Here is a 19,486-nt window from a genome sequence, read left to right as displayed (position 1 = left end):
CCCTTGTTACCCATGGTACCTTTTACAAGGGACTGACATGTGGCCAGAGGTGCCAACTGGTGGTACAAGGTAAAGTTTTGAGAAAGAACACAGGCCCTGGGAACCTGACTGGCAGGAGCCCAGGGCGCATCAAGTCAAAGTGCATCAGTAGTCTACCAAAAAGTGTTGGGGGGGGGGGGGGGGGGGGGGGGGGGTTACTGCAACAGAAACCCAGCTTTCTACATACGACACATATATCTAATTAAAACAAAGTCCAGATCCAGAGCAGGAGGCAATTTAAGCTGGGATTATTGTTTTGAGAAACTCTATAAACACCTTGAAAACAGTGATTTAAAAATAATTGGGTGTTGTCAATTTTGCATGTCTACAGCAATTGCTGGCAGAAGCACTCAGACTGAAATGTAGGCTAGGCCAGAACTGTCTAAGTGCAATCAGTAACTGATAAAGTGCTGGAAAGATTTAATTAACGGTTGAATGTGAAGATTTGCAAAGAAAATGTTACTTACCCAGTAAGCATCTGTCTGTGCCATGTAGTGCTGTCGGTTCACATGATGTGCAATTCTTACAACACATAGTATTGGGCTTCCACATGTACAACTTGTTTTTCTTTGAAGTCATGGGACCTAGCGACTCCACCTATTAGTGGTACTGAGCATGGGCATCGGCTCCATTGTTGGATTTGAGGGCGAGAGTGGAGAAGAAGCCTACAAATACAGTAAAGATGTCCATGCAGAGCAAAGGTGTGAGCATGTGAATCTACAGCACACTACATCCCCCGAGAAGATGTTTTCATGGTAAGGAGCATGTTACTTTACAGGAGCATCTATTTGTAGTGTGCAGCGCTGCAGATTCACATGGCATGAACACTTCTGCTATCTAGTGTTGGGCCCAGACTCTGCAAGTTATTCTTCTCGAGAAAGTATTATAGTTGGCGTCTTATCTCCTCCTCCCCGAGGTATTGAGTGTGAGAAAGTGGCTCTGTATATACTGTTCCCAAATAGGTACAGGGTGTACAGAGTCCACAGTCCGCAGAGGTTTGGCAGAGGCTAAAGTTAGATATAACCTTACTCTCTAAAGTGGTAGCTTGGTCGAGCAGTAAGGCAGTACCAGAGGACAGTGTAAAGCATTTGTTGCACACACTCAGCCAGCAAATGGTCTCACACACTCAATAACTGAACTCTAGGCCAATGGTTTATATATAAAAATATATGCTTGTTTTATTTTAGAACCAACAATAGGTATTAAAATATACTTTCTCAGAATAAGATGCTTTATATAAATACTTTTGCAATATGCAATTGACTTTTGTAGAAAGTTACAAGTGATTGCAATAGGCAACCCAATTCTAAACACAATAATGCATTGAGTTCAATGGAAGTTTCAAGTTATTTGCCACAGATTACTTTTAGGATTACTTTTGGAATTCCAGGACTGGATCCTAGATTCAGTCCTGGGTCAATACTTGGAATCAAGTGATAAAAGTCGACTTCATTACTGTGATGATTTTTAGACAATATTTTGCTATTTTAAAAGTTGACACTTAGAAAATATTTCATAGAAAACAGTCAATGATTCCCTATGGCAGAAAATTCAAGTTGCAGGTATAGTACGGTCTCGTTACTTTTGTAATCCAGTACTGGGGGCCTAGACTCAGTACTAGGACCTTTATCCAAAACAGGTAAGTAATTACGTTTTCAGAAATTATACGATTTTAAAGAATATTTAAAGTTTGCAGAAATTGACACAGAAGAAATTTCACAGAAAAAAAGTCAATGATTTCCTATGGGAGAAAATTGGGTTACTGGTAAGTACAGTTGTAAGTATTTTTCAGAGTCAGTGCTGGGCACCAAGATCCAGCACTGGGAGCTCACCTAACAGCAGGTGAGTAAATTTGTTTTTGGTACTCGGCTGATTATTGGTGAATATTTTAAGTTTTGAAAACTCCACACTTAGAAGAAATTTCAGGAAAAGCCAGTCAATGTTACCCTATGGCGAAAATTGAGTTATCGGTTTAAAGGTAAGTACTCGGCTGGCAGAGTTAAGGTTCTGTGCATAGAATCAGGGTTCTCCCAGGGTCAGGTAGGTACACTTGGTTCACCATCAGCGGCATAAGGGCGGCCGGGTGCAGAGAGAGTTAGGCCCAATGTTATCCTATGAGAGGTAGGGGGGCCTTGGTTGGTGGCTACGGACTAGCAGGCCACGCGGCTGTGGGAGCTGGGCTCCTGGTCACTTACTCAGGGAAAATGGGGAAGTAGATAGGTGTAGAGGTTGCATTGCCAGGGCCACTCGGGCGGCTGGGTGCAGGGTGCTTTTGACCCTTCGGGCGCTCAATTGATTTCAATGGGAAATCTCCGGTTTAGAAAAAGACTGCATGCTCAGGGATGAAGATTCTTCAGGTGCCACCACCACTTCGAGAGGTAAGTTGGGTAGTTGGAGGATAGGTAGGTACCCTGGGATTTGGCACAGGGTGCCGCGGGGCGCCGGGTGCAGGGGTGCTTTTTGGTGTCGGGAAATCTTACCCTCTGTTGATCGCGGTTGGGGGGCACCTGGTTATGAGGCTGCAGGCTTCTTCAGGAGTGTCGAGGGAAGTCCTTGGGTGCCGGACTTGGGGTCACAGTCGCCGTGGGGTCGTCCTCGTGGTCCTTTGTTCACTCCGGCACAGGCCAGGCTTGGCGGGTGCAGTGTGCGCTGGGTTTGCGATTCCGGGCTGCTGCCAGGGATTAGAAGTAGTTTTTGAGTAGAGCCTCTACTCATGGGAGTCCCAGGGGGCTTAGAGTCAAAAGGTAGCCAGGTCCTCCGGGGTTTGTGAGGTTGCTGGCCACAAGAGATGCAGGGTTGGAGCAGGTACGAGGGTAGGCAGGCCGGTAGGGCTGGGGCCAAAGCAGTTGGTGTCTTCCTCTTCTTAGCAGCTGCAGGGCAGGTCTTCTTTCTTCTACTCTTCTTCGGATTTTTGGAATCTGGAATCTGGGGAAGGAAGGTTCAGGGTGCCCCTAAATACTAGATTTAGGGGCGTTCCAGGTAGGTGAAGGGCAGGGACCAATGGGTCCCTGTCCTGTGGTGGTTACACCCCCTATCCTGCCTCTCTCCTGTGGGAGGGGGGCAGTAGCCTAGTCCTGATTGGGCAGGGCTTCCCATCTTCAAGATGGCGAGAGCTCGGAGATGTGCTTCACTTCGCCTCCCCCATCTGAGGGGTGGGGTTGGCAGGCTGGCTCATCCCCTGTCCTTATTTGGGGTTTCCGGCTAAGCTTCCCGCCAGAGTGGGGGGTTGCAGTGGCCTGGGGAAGCTCACAGAGGCGGCATGCCTTTGAAGCTTCCCCCGGCCCATCCTGGGGGAGGATATTTAGCACCTCGCCCAGGATGTGCATTGTTGCAGACCCAGGAGAGCAGGGGATCTCCTACCTAGGGGTCCAGCAACGTCTGCTGTGTGGCAGCCTAGGCAGCCTCAGAACAGACGTGGATTGTAGGTTAGGTTTCAGGGGGCATCTCTATGATGCCCTCTGGGGTGCTTGGTACATTAAATCCCACACTGGCATCAGTGCGGGTCTAATGTGCTGATACCAAACTTCTCAGTCTTCAGTGTTGCCATTATGGTGCTGTGGAGTTCATGTTTGACAAGCTCCCAGCACCATATACTCTTAAATGGCAGCACTGCACTTACAGTGCCCAGGAATGGACCTGGGTACTGTAGGGGCACAGGGCTGCTGCTCCTGTGCCCACACCATTGGCATAGGGCACCCAGCCAGAGGGGTGGCTGATGTATGCCATGGCAGTGTAGGTGGTGGCCATGGCACACAGGGATGTGTGAACTGTCGACTCTTTGTTTTGTCTTGTACCCAGACACTCAGCCTGCAAGGGCAGTGTGTGTAAGGGTATAGGGCCTCTAAGGGTGGCACAATGAGTGCTGCAGCCCTTAGAGGCCTTCGCTGGTCATAAGGCCCTGGGTACCTAGGGTACCATTTACCAGGGGCTGACATGTGGCCAGGGTTTGCCAATTTGTGTTTTAGGGAAGGAACATAGGCCCTGGGCACCTGATTGGCAGGAGTCCAGGGCACACTCAGTCAAAGTACATTCAGCAATTCAGCAAAAAGTGGGGGCATACCATGTAAGAAAGATGGCACTTTCTCACATAGAGTATGTTCAAGAGCTCCTTTGTTAGATTGTAATGTTTTTCCCTACCATACAGGAAGTGAGGATATAGGGCCAGATGTATTAACATTGCAATTTGCGAGTCCCGAATAGCGAATTTTACCGATTCGCTATTTTGGACCCACAAAATGCAATGTATATAGGATTCTCAAATAAAATTGCGAATCCTACACATTCCTTATTTGCGATTCGCAGATTGTGAGTCGCAAATAAGGAATGGCTTCCCAATCATTCCTATGGGCCTAGAGGCCCATAGGAATGAATGGGAATTGCATGCGCAATTTCCGAATACTCAATAGGTACTCACAAATTGCGCATGCAATTTCAAGGGTGCAAAGGTGCCCAAAGTACCCTGTTGCACCCCTGAAATATTCATGTGTGCACATGTGGCGACTTGCAGACAACCCTATGCTACCCCTTACCGGTGACAGTTCCATGAAGGAACTCCTCCGACAGATGGGCCTACTCACACTGGGAGATATTTTTGAGAATTAAATTTTTATTTCTCAACAAGCTTTTTACTCTCGCCACTGTGCGCCCGCCCTGGCACTGTTCTGAAACTTCTGAATGCACTCTGCGGTTCAAACAGCAGTATCCACATTTCGTTCCGCTCCGCCAGAAACTACGCTCCTTACAACTTACATAGAGAGGGCAGATGTGGGGCACTCTATCTCTCATCTATACCTCCACTATCTACACTCCACATTAGATGCTCTTCCTGAGGCCAGGACAAATGGCAAACATCTCTTGGCTATACACGCACAGGTATAGCATGGGAACATTGCTGAAATCCTAGACATCCAGGTCACACCCCCTGCTGGGCAATACTTCAACACTGCTGGTGTCCTGCTGGCATCTTGCCTCTAAACCGCTGGTGATTGCTATGTGAAACGCTGCTATGGTATGAATGATGCCTCAATTGGTAATGCACTAGTTACAAGATGAGGCTTACTGCCAAGACATGATTGACCAGTATGCTGAACTTGCTCACCCCTCTTCTCGCCCTTCAGACATTTGGGCACCATATCGATCCTTTTAGTTAATTAACACCAGACGCGCTCTCAACTCCTCGCACCATGGGGCGCATCGCGCTCCTGTCGCACTGTAATTCTGAAACTTTCTTTTCTTATCCTCACCTTGACTGACTACGGCTGGCAGCTCACTTATTGTTTCGATATTAGATAAATGTGTCTTGATCTCACTGTACTGACTGCACTTTTTGTTGGTATATTGCAATAATGTCAAATAAAGTTATTTTTTTTAAACTGTGCATATACCACACATGCCACATACACAAACATGTAGGACATACACTTGGGATGTCAGCACTAGGATCTGGGATTACAGTTCTCCATCAGTAAAATGAGGACATGCTTTGTGCACCGTTCCAGAACAAAGTTCAGGTCAGGTCCAGGACTACAGTCATGTCCAGAGACAAGGCAAGGGCTTTATACATACACTAGATTAGCATGAAGTTGGGACCAAAATCAGGGTACCAGATATTCACAGTTAGGCGCCCAAGGCAGGAGAACACTACTATACATGCAGGAAGCATCCCCATTCCAACACTGCTTAGAATGGTTATTAATACCAGAGGCTATCCAAATTGAACAGCATTCATTTATTTAACACAATGACACAGTTTACCCTCATTCTGCACATATTTCATACAGTTTTATTTTAACTAAAAGCTATCCTAATTTGGTATTGTCATGCAAACAAAAACCAGAGAGATACTCTGCCTTAGCAAGCAAGCAAAAACGAACTATGACATTTGAAAAGGACTACAATATTGTCAGCTACAAATAAAGACAAATCAAGTTGTCTCAATCACACATGGGTGTCCACGTTAAATATCTTCCACTGCTTGGGCGGATTTTGAAATGTGATGAGCAGATTTTCTGGAACTAGTAGAAGGTTTTGTACTCTCCAGCAGTGACAGGCTGCACGAGGATACACAAGGATGATTAGCATTTCCATGTTAAGTGCCAGTGATCAAGGGCCATACAGGTAAACTAAGACAGGCACCATGTTCCAGGCCAAGCTGTAATGTTCGAGGGACACAAAGTATCCTTTTGTACAGGAGAGCAACACCTCACCAAGTAATGATAGCTATGACAAGAATGTTTAGAATCTTATGGTAAAAGTGCCTTGAATGAATACAACTAAAGGGGTTCAAAGCCTTTGTACTTTTTTTTTTTTTTTTAACTTTTTATTGGTTTTCTTATAACATAAAGAACAATCTGTGACATTGCATACCTTGAGAATCATTACATCAGTATACGTAGTATCATTCCACATCAAAAACAGCATTACAATCATTGTCAGGTACAGTATCTCTGCTTTACGTGTCAGCACTCTAGCCGGGACCACAGCGGCGCCTACCCATCTCCCAGTCCGTCCCCCCGTATGCCTATTCACTAAGTTCTGAATCCGAGTTCTCCCTCGGGGGCTCGCATATGTCTCCTCGGTAACTGTTCCATGTCCCCCATATCTGTGCCCATTTCTTGGGGCATACCCTATGGATATATACTGCCTTTTCAGCAACCATGATGGAATCCATGTCTCTACCCCACTGGGGGGCCTTTGTACTTTTTAATGAACAAAACATACATTCAATTTAAAATATATGCGGAAGTTACAAAAACATGCCAGATCAAAAAATACAGATGAGACAGAGATATTAGGAGTAATAAATACTGACAACTACAGGAAAAACTTTTCATATAGCTAACAATGTCCTTATTTGGTTATCAAAGTAAATCCATACCTTCACTACAGAATGGCTTTTTCACACCAGAGAATTTCACTGTTTCATGTAAAGTTTTCTCCTCTTGGCAGTACTCGCATAGTGTAACTATGCAGTGCAGTTTTTTGTAGTCTTCGCAACAGGAAATATTACAAAACTGATATATTTTGTTCTAAAACACAAAGGTAAAAAACATTAAATGTTTGTTGTGTAGTAATAAACATGCAGCATTATGTATTTTTCAGGCTGCCTATAACTTCAAGCACTAAGTGTTGTCCATTTGAGGCTAACATTGCTGAAATCCACTACTGAACTGCTAAGCTATCATTCTTCCTGAAATACAATTAAAGTTAAACAGATACTAAGGCCCTTATTATGATATGGCTGGGTATAGATCGCAGAAATACAAGAGCCAGAAATTAGGATTTCAGCAGGAATCTTCGGACATAAATCATATAGACAGATATATCCCTATATCTGTCCATATCTATAGATGTACACTACCCCTACTCTGAGTGTATAGTGGGTGTACTCTCTGCCTGATGTAATATATAAATATTCACTTACAAAACTAAAGGTTACAGGGGTGTTCGCATTAGGAAATTGAAATTTAAAAAAACGTAGAAATTCACTTAAAGAACCAAAGTTACAGGGACATTATAGGCAGGCTCTGATTTCACTCGTACACAGCCATAGAAGTTCAGCAGATATAGTTACCTGAGCTAACTATAACTCACGCCCCGGCAATGCACAGCTTTATGACCTCACATATTACATCAGTGACGACATCACTGATGACATCTCACATGACATCACTGATAACATCTCAATCGACATCAGTCATGACATCTCAATCGACATCAGTGATGACATCATCCCATGAGTGTGTTTCGTAAATATTTGAGACTTAAAGATATATAGTAAGCTGCAGCATAAGTTAGATTACTATTCTTTCTGTACTAGGACTTAGTCATGCTATTCCTAACATCTCATCTGAGTGGCTGTGTGACTTTCAATGGTGTATGGTGTGTGAGTGGCTGCATGGGTGTGTGAGTGGCTGCATGGGTGTGTGAGTGGCTGCATGGGTGTGTGAGTGGGTACGTGAGTAGCTGTATGGGTTGTGAGTAACTGTATGGGTGTGCAACAGACTGGGTGAGTTAGAGGCGGAGTGAAAGGCTGTATGGGTGAGGGAGTGGGTGCGTGAGTGGCTAAATGGGTGAGTGAGGAGCTGTTTCGAGTGTGTGTGTGTATAGGTAAGTGTAGGAAACTGGCTCTGTATACACTATACCAAAATTAGGTATAGTGTGCACAGAGTCCAGTGGAACCCCAAAGGTAGGCAGAGGTAAAAGTAGATAGCACCTTACTCTCTATTTGTGGTAGTATGGGCGAGCAGTAAGGCTGTATCAGAGTTGTTGTACACACTCAATCAGCACATTATGTCACACACTCAAAGACTGAACTCAGACCAATTTTATTTGTATAAAAATATTATTTAGTTGTATTTATTTTCTAGAACAAAGCAAGCCTGGCACAGGTTAGTGTAAATGGTACTTTTCAAGGCAGGTTAAACAATACAAGCAAGCTGAATGAAAATGTCTAACAGGTTTGGAAATATTTTCAATACAGTGGAAATTACTGTTGAAATACTTCTGATTACATTACAGATTACTTTATGGATTACTTTTTCTACTCAGAGTGATATGCCTAGATATCACACTAGGACATTTCCTAGAGAAAAGGAAAGTAAAGCAGTTTTTAGTTATTTTCAGTTTTTCAAGTTCTCATACAAAACAAACTCCACACTTAAAACAATTTTCAAGAAAAGCAGTCACTGCAATCCTATGAAAGGAAATGGAGTTATCGTTTTCAGTTAAGTAGTTATTTGTGGGAGTTGGTATTCTGGGGTGAGAACCAGGGTTCCCCAAGGTTCAAGGATGTACTCTTGAAACACCCTCAGTGGCACTAGCACGACTGGGTGCAGAGTGCTGAGGCCCAATGTTATCCAATGGGTGATAGGGGGCCTCCCGTTGGTGGCTGCTCACGAGCAGTCCACAAGGTTGTGGGAGCAAAGCTCCTGGTGTTAGGTTCAGGGCAAAGGGGGATCTGAGTTAGCACCAAAAGTGCACCCGCAGAGGCGCAGGGGCGGCTGGGTGCAGGGTGCTGTTTTGGGGTCGGGTGCCCTGTGGAATTCAATTGGGATTCTCTGGTTGCAACAAAGACTGCAGGCTCAGGGACGAAGATCTTCTGGAGGTTACCACTGGATGGAGAGGTAAGTTGGGATGCCTGGGCATGCTGGGACACAGTTGGTTGGGCCACCCAAGGCTGTGGGACGTCGGGTGCAGGGGTGTCTTTCAGCATCTGGTTTTCTTACCAGCTCCGGTCATGGTCAGTGGGATCCTTCAGAAAGAGGCTGCAGGCTTTGCTTGGAGATTCGAGGCAGGTCAGAGATCAGCAGATCTCAGGTCAGGATTACCGGGGAGACGACATTGTGGTGTTGGGCCACTCTAATTCGGGCAGTGGGCATCGGGTGCCGAGTGGTGCAGACTTGGGGACTTGGTTGGGTCCGGAGTCTGTGGGTGAGCAAATCCGGTGCTCACGGAAGACAAAGTCTGTGGCTTGTAAGGCGGGCAGGTCCTTCTGGTTCTTGAGGCTGCTGGCTGCAGAACACACCGGGATTTCGCTGGAGCAAGTTCAAGGTGGGAACAGGCCGGTAGGGCTGGGGCCAAGTCAGTGGGCGTCGTCCTCCTCTTAGTTCAGCACGGCTGCTTCGGTCCTCCTTTTTTTCTTCTAGTCGATTCTTGTCTCAGGCGGAGGTTCAGGGTTGCACCTAAATACTAGATTGAGGTGGGTACACCCCCTATTATGCCACCATCCAGTGGGTGGGGGGCATATGCCTCACTCTGGTTGGCCAACTCCCCCATCTGCAAGATAGTGGGGACTGAGAGTTGTGCATCACCTCGCCTCCCCCACCTGAGGGGTGGGGTTGGCAAAGGTGGGCACAACTCCCTTCCTCACATGGTTTTCCCCCCGATTCTCCCACCCAAAGTGGGGGGCCAACAGCAGCCGGCTCTCGACCCAGGGGTCAAGAAACATGTCTGGTGGTGGCAGCTGGCAAGCAGCTACTCAGCCGGGACACTAGTGTTAGGTCATTTTTCAGGGGGCATCTCCAAGATGTCCTCTGTGTGCATTTTTCAATAAATACCACACCGGCATCAGTGTGGTTTTAATGTGCTGAGAAGTTTGATACCACACTTACCCGCTTTCAGTAAAGCCATTATGGTGCTGTGGAGTTTGTAATGACAAACTCCCAGTACCATATACTCTTAATGGCATTACTGCACTTACAATGTATAAGAATTGGCTTAAACACTGTAGGGGTACAGGGCTAATGCACCTGTAAACTCACCACTGTTATAATGCACTCAGTTAGAAGGGTGGCTGACCTATGCCAGGGCAGTGGGTTGTAGGCATGGCACACAGGGATGTGTGCCATGTTGATTCTTCACTTTGTTCTGCACCAAAACACGCAGCCTGCAATGGCAGTGTGTGGGTGTAAAGGTACAGGGCCTCTAAGGGTGGCACAATCGGCGCTGCAGCCCTTAGAGGCCTTCCCTGGCCAGAGTGCCTTTGGTACCTGTAGCCAAAGAGTGCCAATTGGATTTTGTTTTCAATGCAGTTTAGGGAAATAACATAGGCCCTGGTTACCTGTTTGGAAAGGGCACACTCAAAGTACATCAGTAGTTTGGCAAAAAGTGGGGGCAACCATGCAAAGAGAGGGCACTTTCTTACAGTGAGTGGAAGTGAATGGCTGTATTGGAGAGTGAATGTGAGAGTGGCTGTAAGGGAGAGCAAATGGGTGTTTGAGGGGTTGCATGGGTGGGTGTGTGAGTAGCTGTATTGCTAAGTGAGTGTGTGAGTTTCTGTATGGGTGATTGAGTGGATATACGACTGGCTGTAAGAGTGTATGAGTAGCTGTGTAAATATCTGTATGACTGGATGTGCGAGTGGCTGTATTGGTGAGTGATTGGTTGTGTGAGTAATGGTATGGGTCTGTGAATGGGCATGTGAGGGGTTGTGTGGCAATGGGAGTGGGTGTATTAGAGGCTTTATGGGGGGGTGAGCTGGTGTGTGAGTGGTTCTGTGGACGATGTAATCAGTGAAGTCACTTGAGATGGCATCAGTGATGTAATATGTGAGATCATAAGTTATAGTCAGGCCAGGTAACTATAACCGCTGAATATCTATGGTTTTGTACAATTTAAATCTGGGCCCAAATATAAATTCGCTGTTTTTAATTCAATTTCCTAACTATAACGTCCCTGTTAAATTTCATTTGTTAGGTGAATTTCTAAGGGTTTTTTAATTTTATTTTTTAACTATAACCTTTTAGAGTGAGTGTGTGACTGAGTGCATGAGTGTCTCAGTGGGAGTGTACAAGTGTCTGAATGTGTGTGGGTGTGTGAGTATCCGAGTGAGCCTGGGAGTGGTTGCCTGAGTGGGTCTGTGAGTGGATGTGAGAGCTTGAGTGTGTTGGCGAGTGCCTCCATGTGTGTGAGTCTGAGTGCATGAGTGTCTAAATTAGTCTGTGTGTGCGCAAGTCTGAGTGGGTCCGTGAGTAGGTGTGAGCATTTGAGTAGGTTTGCAAGTTCCTCCGTGTGAGTCAGTTTGGGACTGGGTGCATGCTCTGAGTGGGTTTGTGAGTCGTTGAGAATCTCTGAGTAGATGTATGAGGGGGCGCGAGAGCATGAGTGATTCTAAGTGGGTGCATGGGTGTCCGACTGGGCCTGAGTGGGTGCGAGTGTCTGAGTTATTCTATGAGTGGGCGCATGAGTGACAGAGTGGGTTCTGCTCGTTTTGTGCTTTTTATTTGCTAAATTCGGACCTTTATTTTACAGCTCTCTGCTCGTTGCTGACCTTTATTATGCCTCTTTCAGCTCATTTCTGACTTTATCTTGCTCATTGTTGATTACTATTTTGCTTCTTTCTGCTCGCTTCCGACCTCTATTAGACATGTTTCTGCTCATTTCTGATTTCTATTTTGCCTCTTCTGCTGGTTTCTGACTTTATCTTGTTTCGTTCTGCTCACTGCTGATCACTATTTTACCTCTTTCTACTTGTTAATAAACTCTATGTTGCCTCTGTCTGCTGGCCTTTATTTCGCATCCTTCTGCTAATTTCTGACCTCTATTTAGCCTATTTCTGATAGTTTCTGATCTATTTTGCTTCTTTCTACTCACTGCTGGACTTTATTTTGCCTTTCTTATTATTTCTGGCCTTAATTGTGCCCTCTTCTGCTTGTTGCTACTCTCTATTTTGCCTCTTTATATGCTCCTTGCTGACCTCTATTTTGCTTCTTTCGGCTCGGTGCCGACCTTTATTCTGCCTCTTCTGCTCCTTTCTGACCTTTGTTTTGCCTCTTTCTCCTCTTCTCCCGAGACCACGGAGAGTGTGGTCTCAAGGTCCTGGTGGTCCCAACCAGCTCCCGAATCTTGTGGGCCCCGAAATTGCTCCCACAAGCAGGGAGCTGCTTAAAATAGCATCTCCCTTATTGCGGGAGCAATTTTTTCACCTGTTTCCCTGCATGCATATTTGTGAAAGCGAAGTTATGTTTGCTTTTGCTAGGTGGAAGCTGTCAGCTCCCACCAAGCAAAAGCAAACTACTACCTTCCGAGGGTGAGCACCTTAGGAGGTAGCAGGAGCCAGCCCTGGGGGGTGGGAGTCCCCAGGGCTATAAATGACTCCACAAGGGGGGCCGCAAGGCCCTCCTCCATTGTAAAACTTTGCCCCAGGGACGAGGATCCGTGATGGGCCCCCTACATAAATGTATTTCTACCCAGAAGAGGTGGGGGTCCCCAGGACTACGGGGGAGGAACCGTGCTGGCCCCTCGCATTAATTATACTTGATTTGCCCTAGGGAGGTGGCAATCCCCTGGCCCACTCGGGCGCTAAAAATTACAGAAGCCCGACATTTTTAAAAATATATTTTTTTTCATCAGGAAGAGCAGATCCTGTGCATCTCCCACCAAAATGTTTTTTTAAAATGCTTATTTTGCCTTGGAGAACCTCCTCCCAGGAGGCCTACGGGGTCAGGGTAGTCCTACCCTGCCCCCTTCTCTTTTTTTGTGGGACTCTGCGGCAGCCAAGTCCCAACATGGCTGCCAACACTTTCTGGTTGAAGTTGGGTTAAGGTGAGCCTCTGCACCACAGTATTTTGTATTTACCAGTCTTCCAGAAGGGCATATTGAGGTGATTGGTGTCCTCGCCTGCGAGAAAGTGCCATCTTTCTTGCATGGTATGCCCCCACGTTTTGCTGAATTGCTGAATGTACTTTGACTGAGTGTGCCCAGGACTCCTGCCAATCAGGTGCCCAGGGCCTATGTTCCTTCCCTAAAACAAACCTAACCCAAATTGGCAAACCTTGGCCACATGTCAGCCCCTGGTAAATGCTACTCTAAGTAGATGCAGCACTCCTTGTGCCACTCTTAGAGGCCCTGTACCCTTACACACACACACACACACTGCCTTTGCAGGCTGAGTGTTTGGGTGCAAGACAAAAACAAAGTCGACATGGCACACATCCCTGTGTGCCATGCCCATCACATACACTGCCATGGCATACATCAGTCACCCCTCTAGCAGGGTGCCTTATGCCAATGGTGTGGGCACAGGAGCAAGAGCCCTGTGCCCCTACAGTGCCCAGGTCCATTCCTGAGCCCTGTAAGTGCAGTGCTGCCATTTAAAGAGTACATGGTGCTGGGAGCTCGTCAAACACGAGCTCCACAGCACCATAATGGCAACACTAAAGACTGGGAAGTTTGGTATCAAACTTCTCAGCACATTAAACCCACACTGATGCCAGTGTGGGATTTAATGTACCCAGCACCCTAGAGGGCATCTTAGAGGTGCCCCCTCGAACCTAACTTACAAATCCACGTCTGCTCTGAGGCTGCCTAGGCTGCCACCCAACAGACATGTTGCTGGACCCCTGGGTAGGAGAGCCCCTGCTCTCCTGGTCCTGCAACAATGCACATCCTGGGCGAGGTGCTAAATCTCCTCCCCCAGGATGGGCAGGGGAAGCTTCAAAGGCATGCCGCCTCTGTGAGCTTCCCCAGGCCCCTGCAACCCCCTACTCTGGCGGGAAGCTTTGGCAGGAAACCCCAAATAAGGACAGGGGATGTGCCAGCCTGCCAACCCCACCCCTCAGGTGGGGGAGGCGAGGTGAAGCACATCTCCGGGCTCTCGCCATCTTGAAGATGGGGAGCCCTACCCTATCACAACTAGGCTACTGCCCCCCTCCCACAGGAGAGGGGCAGGATAGGGGGTGTACCCACCCCAGGACGGGGACCCATTGGTCCCTGCTCTTCACCTACCTGTAACGCCCCTAAATCTAGTATTTAGGGGCAGCCTGAAACTTCCTTCCCCAGTTTCCAGATCCCAAACTACGAAGAGCAAGAAGAAAGAAGACCTGCCCTGCAGCTGCTGAAAAGAGAAAGACACCAACTGCTTTGGCCCCAGCCCTACCGGCCTGTCGACCCTCGAACCTGCTCCTGCTCCTGCTCCAACCGGCATCTCTTGTGGCCAGCAACCTCACCAACCCCGGAGGACCTGGCTACCTTTTGGCTCTAAGCCCCTGGGACTCCCATGAGTAGAGGCTCTACTCGAAACCTATCTCTAACCCCTGGCAGCAGCCCGGAACCGCGAACCCAGCACACTCTGCACCAGCCGAGCCTGGCCAGAGCCGGAGTGAACAAAGACCCTGAGGACGACCCCACGGCGACTGTGACCCCGAGTCCGGCACCCAAGGACCCCCCTCAACACTCCTGAAGAAGCCTGCAAACTCAGAACCAGGTGCCTCCCCAACCGCGATCAACAGAGGGTAAGATTTCCCGACACCTAAAGGCACCCCTGCACGCGGCGCCCTACGGCCCCGTGCCCAATCCCGGGGTACCTACCTATCCTCCGACTACCCAACTTACCTCTCGAAGTGGTGGTGGCACCTGAAGAGTCCTCGTCCCCGAGCTTGCAGTCTTTTTCCTAACCGGAGATTTCCCATTGAAATCCCTTAAGCGCCCGAAGGCTCAAAAGCACTCTGCACCCAGCCGCCCGAATGGCCCTGGCAGTGAAAACTCTACTCCTACCTACTTCCCCACTTGCCCTGAGTAAGTGACAAGGAGCCCAGCTCCCACAGCCGCGTGGCTTGCCAGTCAGCAGCCACCAAACAAGGCCCCCCTATCCCTCATAGGATAACATTGGGCCTAACTCTCTCTGCACCCGGCCGCCCTAGAGCCGCTGAGGGTGAACCAACTGTACCTACCTGACCCTGGGAGACCCCTGAGTCTGTGCCCAGAACCTCAACTCTGCCAGTCGAGTACTTACCCTTAAACAGCAAACTCTATTTTCCTCATAGGGTAACATTGACTGGCTATTTCCAGAAATTTCTTCTAAGTGTGGACTTTTCAAATCTTCAAATATTCACCAAAAATCAGCCGAGTGACAAAAACGAATTTACTTACCTGCTCTTAGGTGAGCTCCCAGTGCTGGATCTTGGTGCCCAGCACTGACTCTGAAAAATCTCTACAACTGTACTTACCCTTAACTCAATTTTCTTCCATAGGAAACCATTGACTGTTTTTCTGTGAAATTTCTTCTAAGTGTCGATTTCTGCAATCTTTAAATATTCTTCAAAAATCGTATAATATCTGAAAACGTAATTACTTACCTGTTTTCGATAAAGGTCCCAGTACTGAGTCTAGGCACCCAGTACTGGATTACAAAAGTAGCGAGAACATACTGTACCTGTAACCTGCATTTTCTTCCATAGGGAATCATTGACTGTTTTCTCTGAAATATTGTTTAAGTGTCAACATTTAAAATAGCTAAATATTAGTTAAAAATCATTACAGTACTTAAGTCGACTTTCATCACTTGATTCTGAGAACTGACCCAGGACTGACTCTAGGATCCAGTCCTGGAATTCCAAAAGTAATCTAAAAAGTAATCTGTTGCAAATAACTTGAATTTACCATTGAGCTCAATGTATTGTTGTGTTTAAAAATAGAGTTGCCTACTGCAACCACTTGTAACTGTTTACTAAAGTCTATTGCATATTGCAAAAGTATTTATAATCTACTGTTGAGAAAGTATATTTTAACTCCAAGTGTTGGTTCTAAAATAAAACAAGCATATATTTTTTTTATCTATAAACCATTGGCCTAGAGTTCAGTTATTGAGTGTGTGAAACCATTTGCTGACTGAGTGTGTACAACAAATGCTTTACACTGTCCTCTGGTACTGCCTTACTGCTCGACCAAGCTACCACTTTAGAGAGTAAAGTTATACCTAACTTTAACCTCTGTCAAACCCTGGGGGACTGTGGACTCTGTACACCCTGTACCTATTAAGGAACAGTATATACAGAGCCACTTTCTCACATCGCCCCTCTTTTACAGATTGCTCCCTTCCTGTCCTGAATTAGACCCCACCGCAAGGTTCCTTTGATTCTCCCGCCCTTTAGGGGTTGAAACATCGACATCCTTATCTCTATCGACCTGGACTACAAAAATTCCTCCACATTTAGATAAACACAGAATTCAAATGGTGTATCTAATGACTTGTGGAAAATTTATTTAGAGAAATTATCTTCAGCCAGTCTTTATTTGAAATCATCTTTTATACTGTATATATTGTCACTAGCAATTCCTAAGTCCTTATCTATTCACAAGCACTTTTATCGACACTGACTTTCCACTCACTGTGGAGCAACTGTCACATGTATTGTGTCTTGAACTGATTAATGACAAGTTGTTATAAACAAATATGATACAAATGTCTTAAAGTGTTTTGAAATTTGTGATATTGGGTTCTGAGTGATACTTGATTTGAATAATTCCCGTTGGGACCAACTGTTTTCTGTACCAGGCATCACCCAGGCCACTAATACTGGGTTGCCCCATTGTGTTGTAATTCTTTATACCATAGGCAGAGTCAACTTAGGTCAATTATGCAAATGAGATGGACACTACAGGTTTAAAAACCTTGCGGTGTACTCTGGAAGTACTTGATCTTAGAGTTATTTTTGCCTTTTAATTTGACACGCAGGCAACAATTGACGGCTAAGAATGAAGCTGCATACACAAAGTTAAACGCAATAGCTGAACCACCGTTAGCAGTACGGTTAATACACAGGGTAAATCTCATTCCCAATTTAAAAGTTTCAGTTTGGTGGTGGCTAAAAGGGACATCGCGGCCGCCTGGAAGCGGACTGATCCACCCAAATGCGCTACATGGAGAAGGGGGGTGGACTGGTGCGCGACGCAGGAGCGCCTTTTGTATTCGGCGCGGGGTTGTCCCAAAAAGTTTAGCAGAATATGGGGGAAGTGGCTAGGGGGTATAATCTAGGGGTGTTGAGGCGGGTGGACGGAGTGAGGGGGTCGGGGTGGGAGGTCTTGCTATTGAGTGTCTATGAACCCAGGAGATGTCATTTTGATGCCAGTTCATTTGGACGATTGTATGTGCATTTATGTGTGTTCTTTTGCAAAAACAAAAATTTGCTTATAAAAAAAAAAAAGTTTGTTTACATCTTGCATTAAACATTTTCTGATAGGTAGATGCGAGTCTTTAGAGGAGTGTTTTGTCCATGAAGTGTCGTCATTGCCTTTGATTACCGAAGTGTTAGGGGGGAACGAGGAGTGTTTGTTAGTGGAAACATATGTGAATCGTTGCTCGGACATCACTCATTTGTAAAGAGATGACACTTCACAGAGTGCGCAATACTTCCATGGCCAACCTCACGTGTTACTTGAAGGGATGATCAGCTTCTTCGATTCATCCAGTGATTAGATTACTTTCGATGGAAGTTATTTGATGTTGATCGATCAAATTTGCTGTCGGATGAGAGCAGGTGTCCCATATGTGGTCATATTTTGCAATTTTTTGCTAGTCCCATACCAACGCACATGGTTTGGGGGGTAAGCTTGTGGGCCTTCCACTCCAAACTTGAAGGTGAAGTTTGACAAACTGAGCAGACTAAAAGCCTTATTGTTTCAGAAAGACGTGTCACTTGCAGCTGCCCTTAAAACCTTTGCACTACAAGCAGCAAGATAGTCCTCCAAAATTCAATCGCTACTGTGTATACAACACTGCCGCGCCATTTCAGAGAATGTATACAATACATACTTAATGATTCAAAAACCACTGGTGTGTTGCACTTTTTCAAGTGGTTGGGTCTGGCTTTGTGAGCACGTTTTAAGACCATTTTGGAATGACTGTGTGAGAAAGTGGCTCTGTATATACTGTTCCCAAATAGGTACAGTGTGTACAGAGTCCACAGTCCCCAGAGGTGTGGCAGAGGCTAAAGTTAGATATAACCTTACTCTCTAAAGTGACAGCTTGGTCGAGCAGTAAGGCAGTATCAGAGGACAGTGTAAAGTATTTGTTGTACACACAGTCAGAAAATGGTCTCACTCACTTAATAACTAAACTCTAGGCCAATGGTTTATATAAAAAAATATACAGGTTTGTTTTATTTTAGAACCAACAGTAGGTATTAAAATATACTTACTCAGAATGAGATGCTTTAGGTAAATACTTTTGCAATATGCAATTGGCTTTTGTAGAAAGTTACAGGTTGTTGCAATAGGCAACACAATTTCAAACACAATAATGCATTGAGTTCAATGGAAGTTTTAAGTTACTTGCAATAGATTACTTTCAGGATTACTTTTGTAACTCCAGGCCTGGATCCTAGATTCAGTCCTGGGACAGTTCTTAGAAACAAGTGATAAAAGTCGACTTAGTTACTGTTATGATTTTTAGGCAATATTTTGCAATTTTAAAAGTTGACACTTAGAAGAAATTTCATAGAAAACAGTCAATGATTCCCTATGGAAGAAAATTCAAGTTGCAGGTATAGTATGTTCTGGTTACTTTTGTAATCCAGTACTGGGTGCCTAGACTCAGTACTGAGACCTCTATCTAAAACAGGTAAGTAATTACGTTTTCACAGTTATGATTTTTAAAGAATATTTGAAGGTTGGAAAAATCGACACATTAATTTCACAGAAAAACAGTCAATGATTTCCTATGGAAGAAAATTGGGTTACTAGTAAGTACGTTTGTGAATATTTTTGAGGGTCAGTGCTGGGCACCAAGATCCAGCACTGGGATCTCTCCTGATAGCAGGTGAGTATTTTAGTTTTAGTTACTCTGCTGATTTTTGGTGAATATTTTAAGTTTTAGAAACTCCACACAAATTTCAGACGCAACCAGTCAATGTTACACTATGGAGAAAATTGAGTTATCGGCTTTTGGGTAAGTACTCGGCTGACAGAGTTAAGGTTCTGGGAACAGACTCGGGGGTCTCCCAGGGTCAGGTAAGTACAGTTGTTACACCCTCAGCGGCACAGGGGCAGACGGGTGCAGAGTGAGTTAGGCCCAATGATATCCTATGGAAGGCAGGGGGGCCTTGGTTGGTGACTGCTGACTAGCAGGCCACGCGGCTGTGGGAGCTGGGCTCCTGGTCACTTGCTCAGGGCAAATGGGGAAGTAGATAGGTGTAGAGGTTACACTGCCAGGGCCACTCGGGCGGCTGGG

General features: G+C 45.9%; 1 protein-coding gene across 1 annotated transcript in view; it reads right to left on the bottom strand.

Annotated features, from left to right (window-relative positions):
• The window catches only part of ZMYM2 (zinc finger MYM-type containing 2), a 1,132,334-nt gene that overhangs the window by 670,994 nt on the left and 441,854 nt on the right, over positions 1-19,486 (bottom strand). The window contains exon 9 of the mRNA XM_085621554.1: positions 6,917-7,067. Coding sequence (XP_085477680.1) covers positions 6,917-7,067 — 151 coding nt within the window. The remainder of the gene's footprint in view (positions 1-6,916; positions 7,068-19,486) is intronic.

Source organism: Triturus cristatus, chromosome 8 (assembly GCF_964204655.1).
Source record: "Triturus cristatus chromosome 8, aTriCri1.1, whole genome shotgun sequence".
Taxonomy (NCBI): domain Eukaryota; kingdom Metazoa; phylum Chordata; class Amphibia; order Caudata; family Salamandridae; genus Triturus; species Triturus cristatus.
The sequence above is the reverse complement of the archived record's forward strand: the minus strand, read 5'-3'. Positions and strand labels throughout refer to the sequence as shown.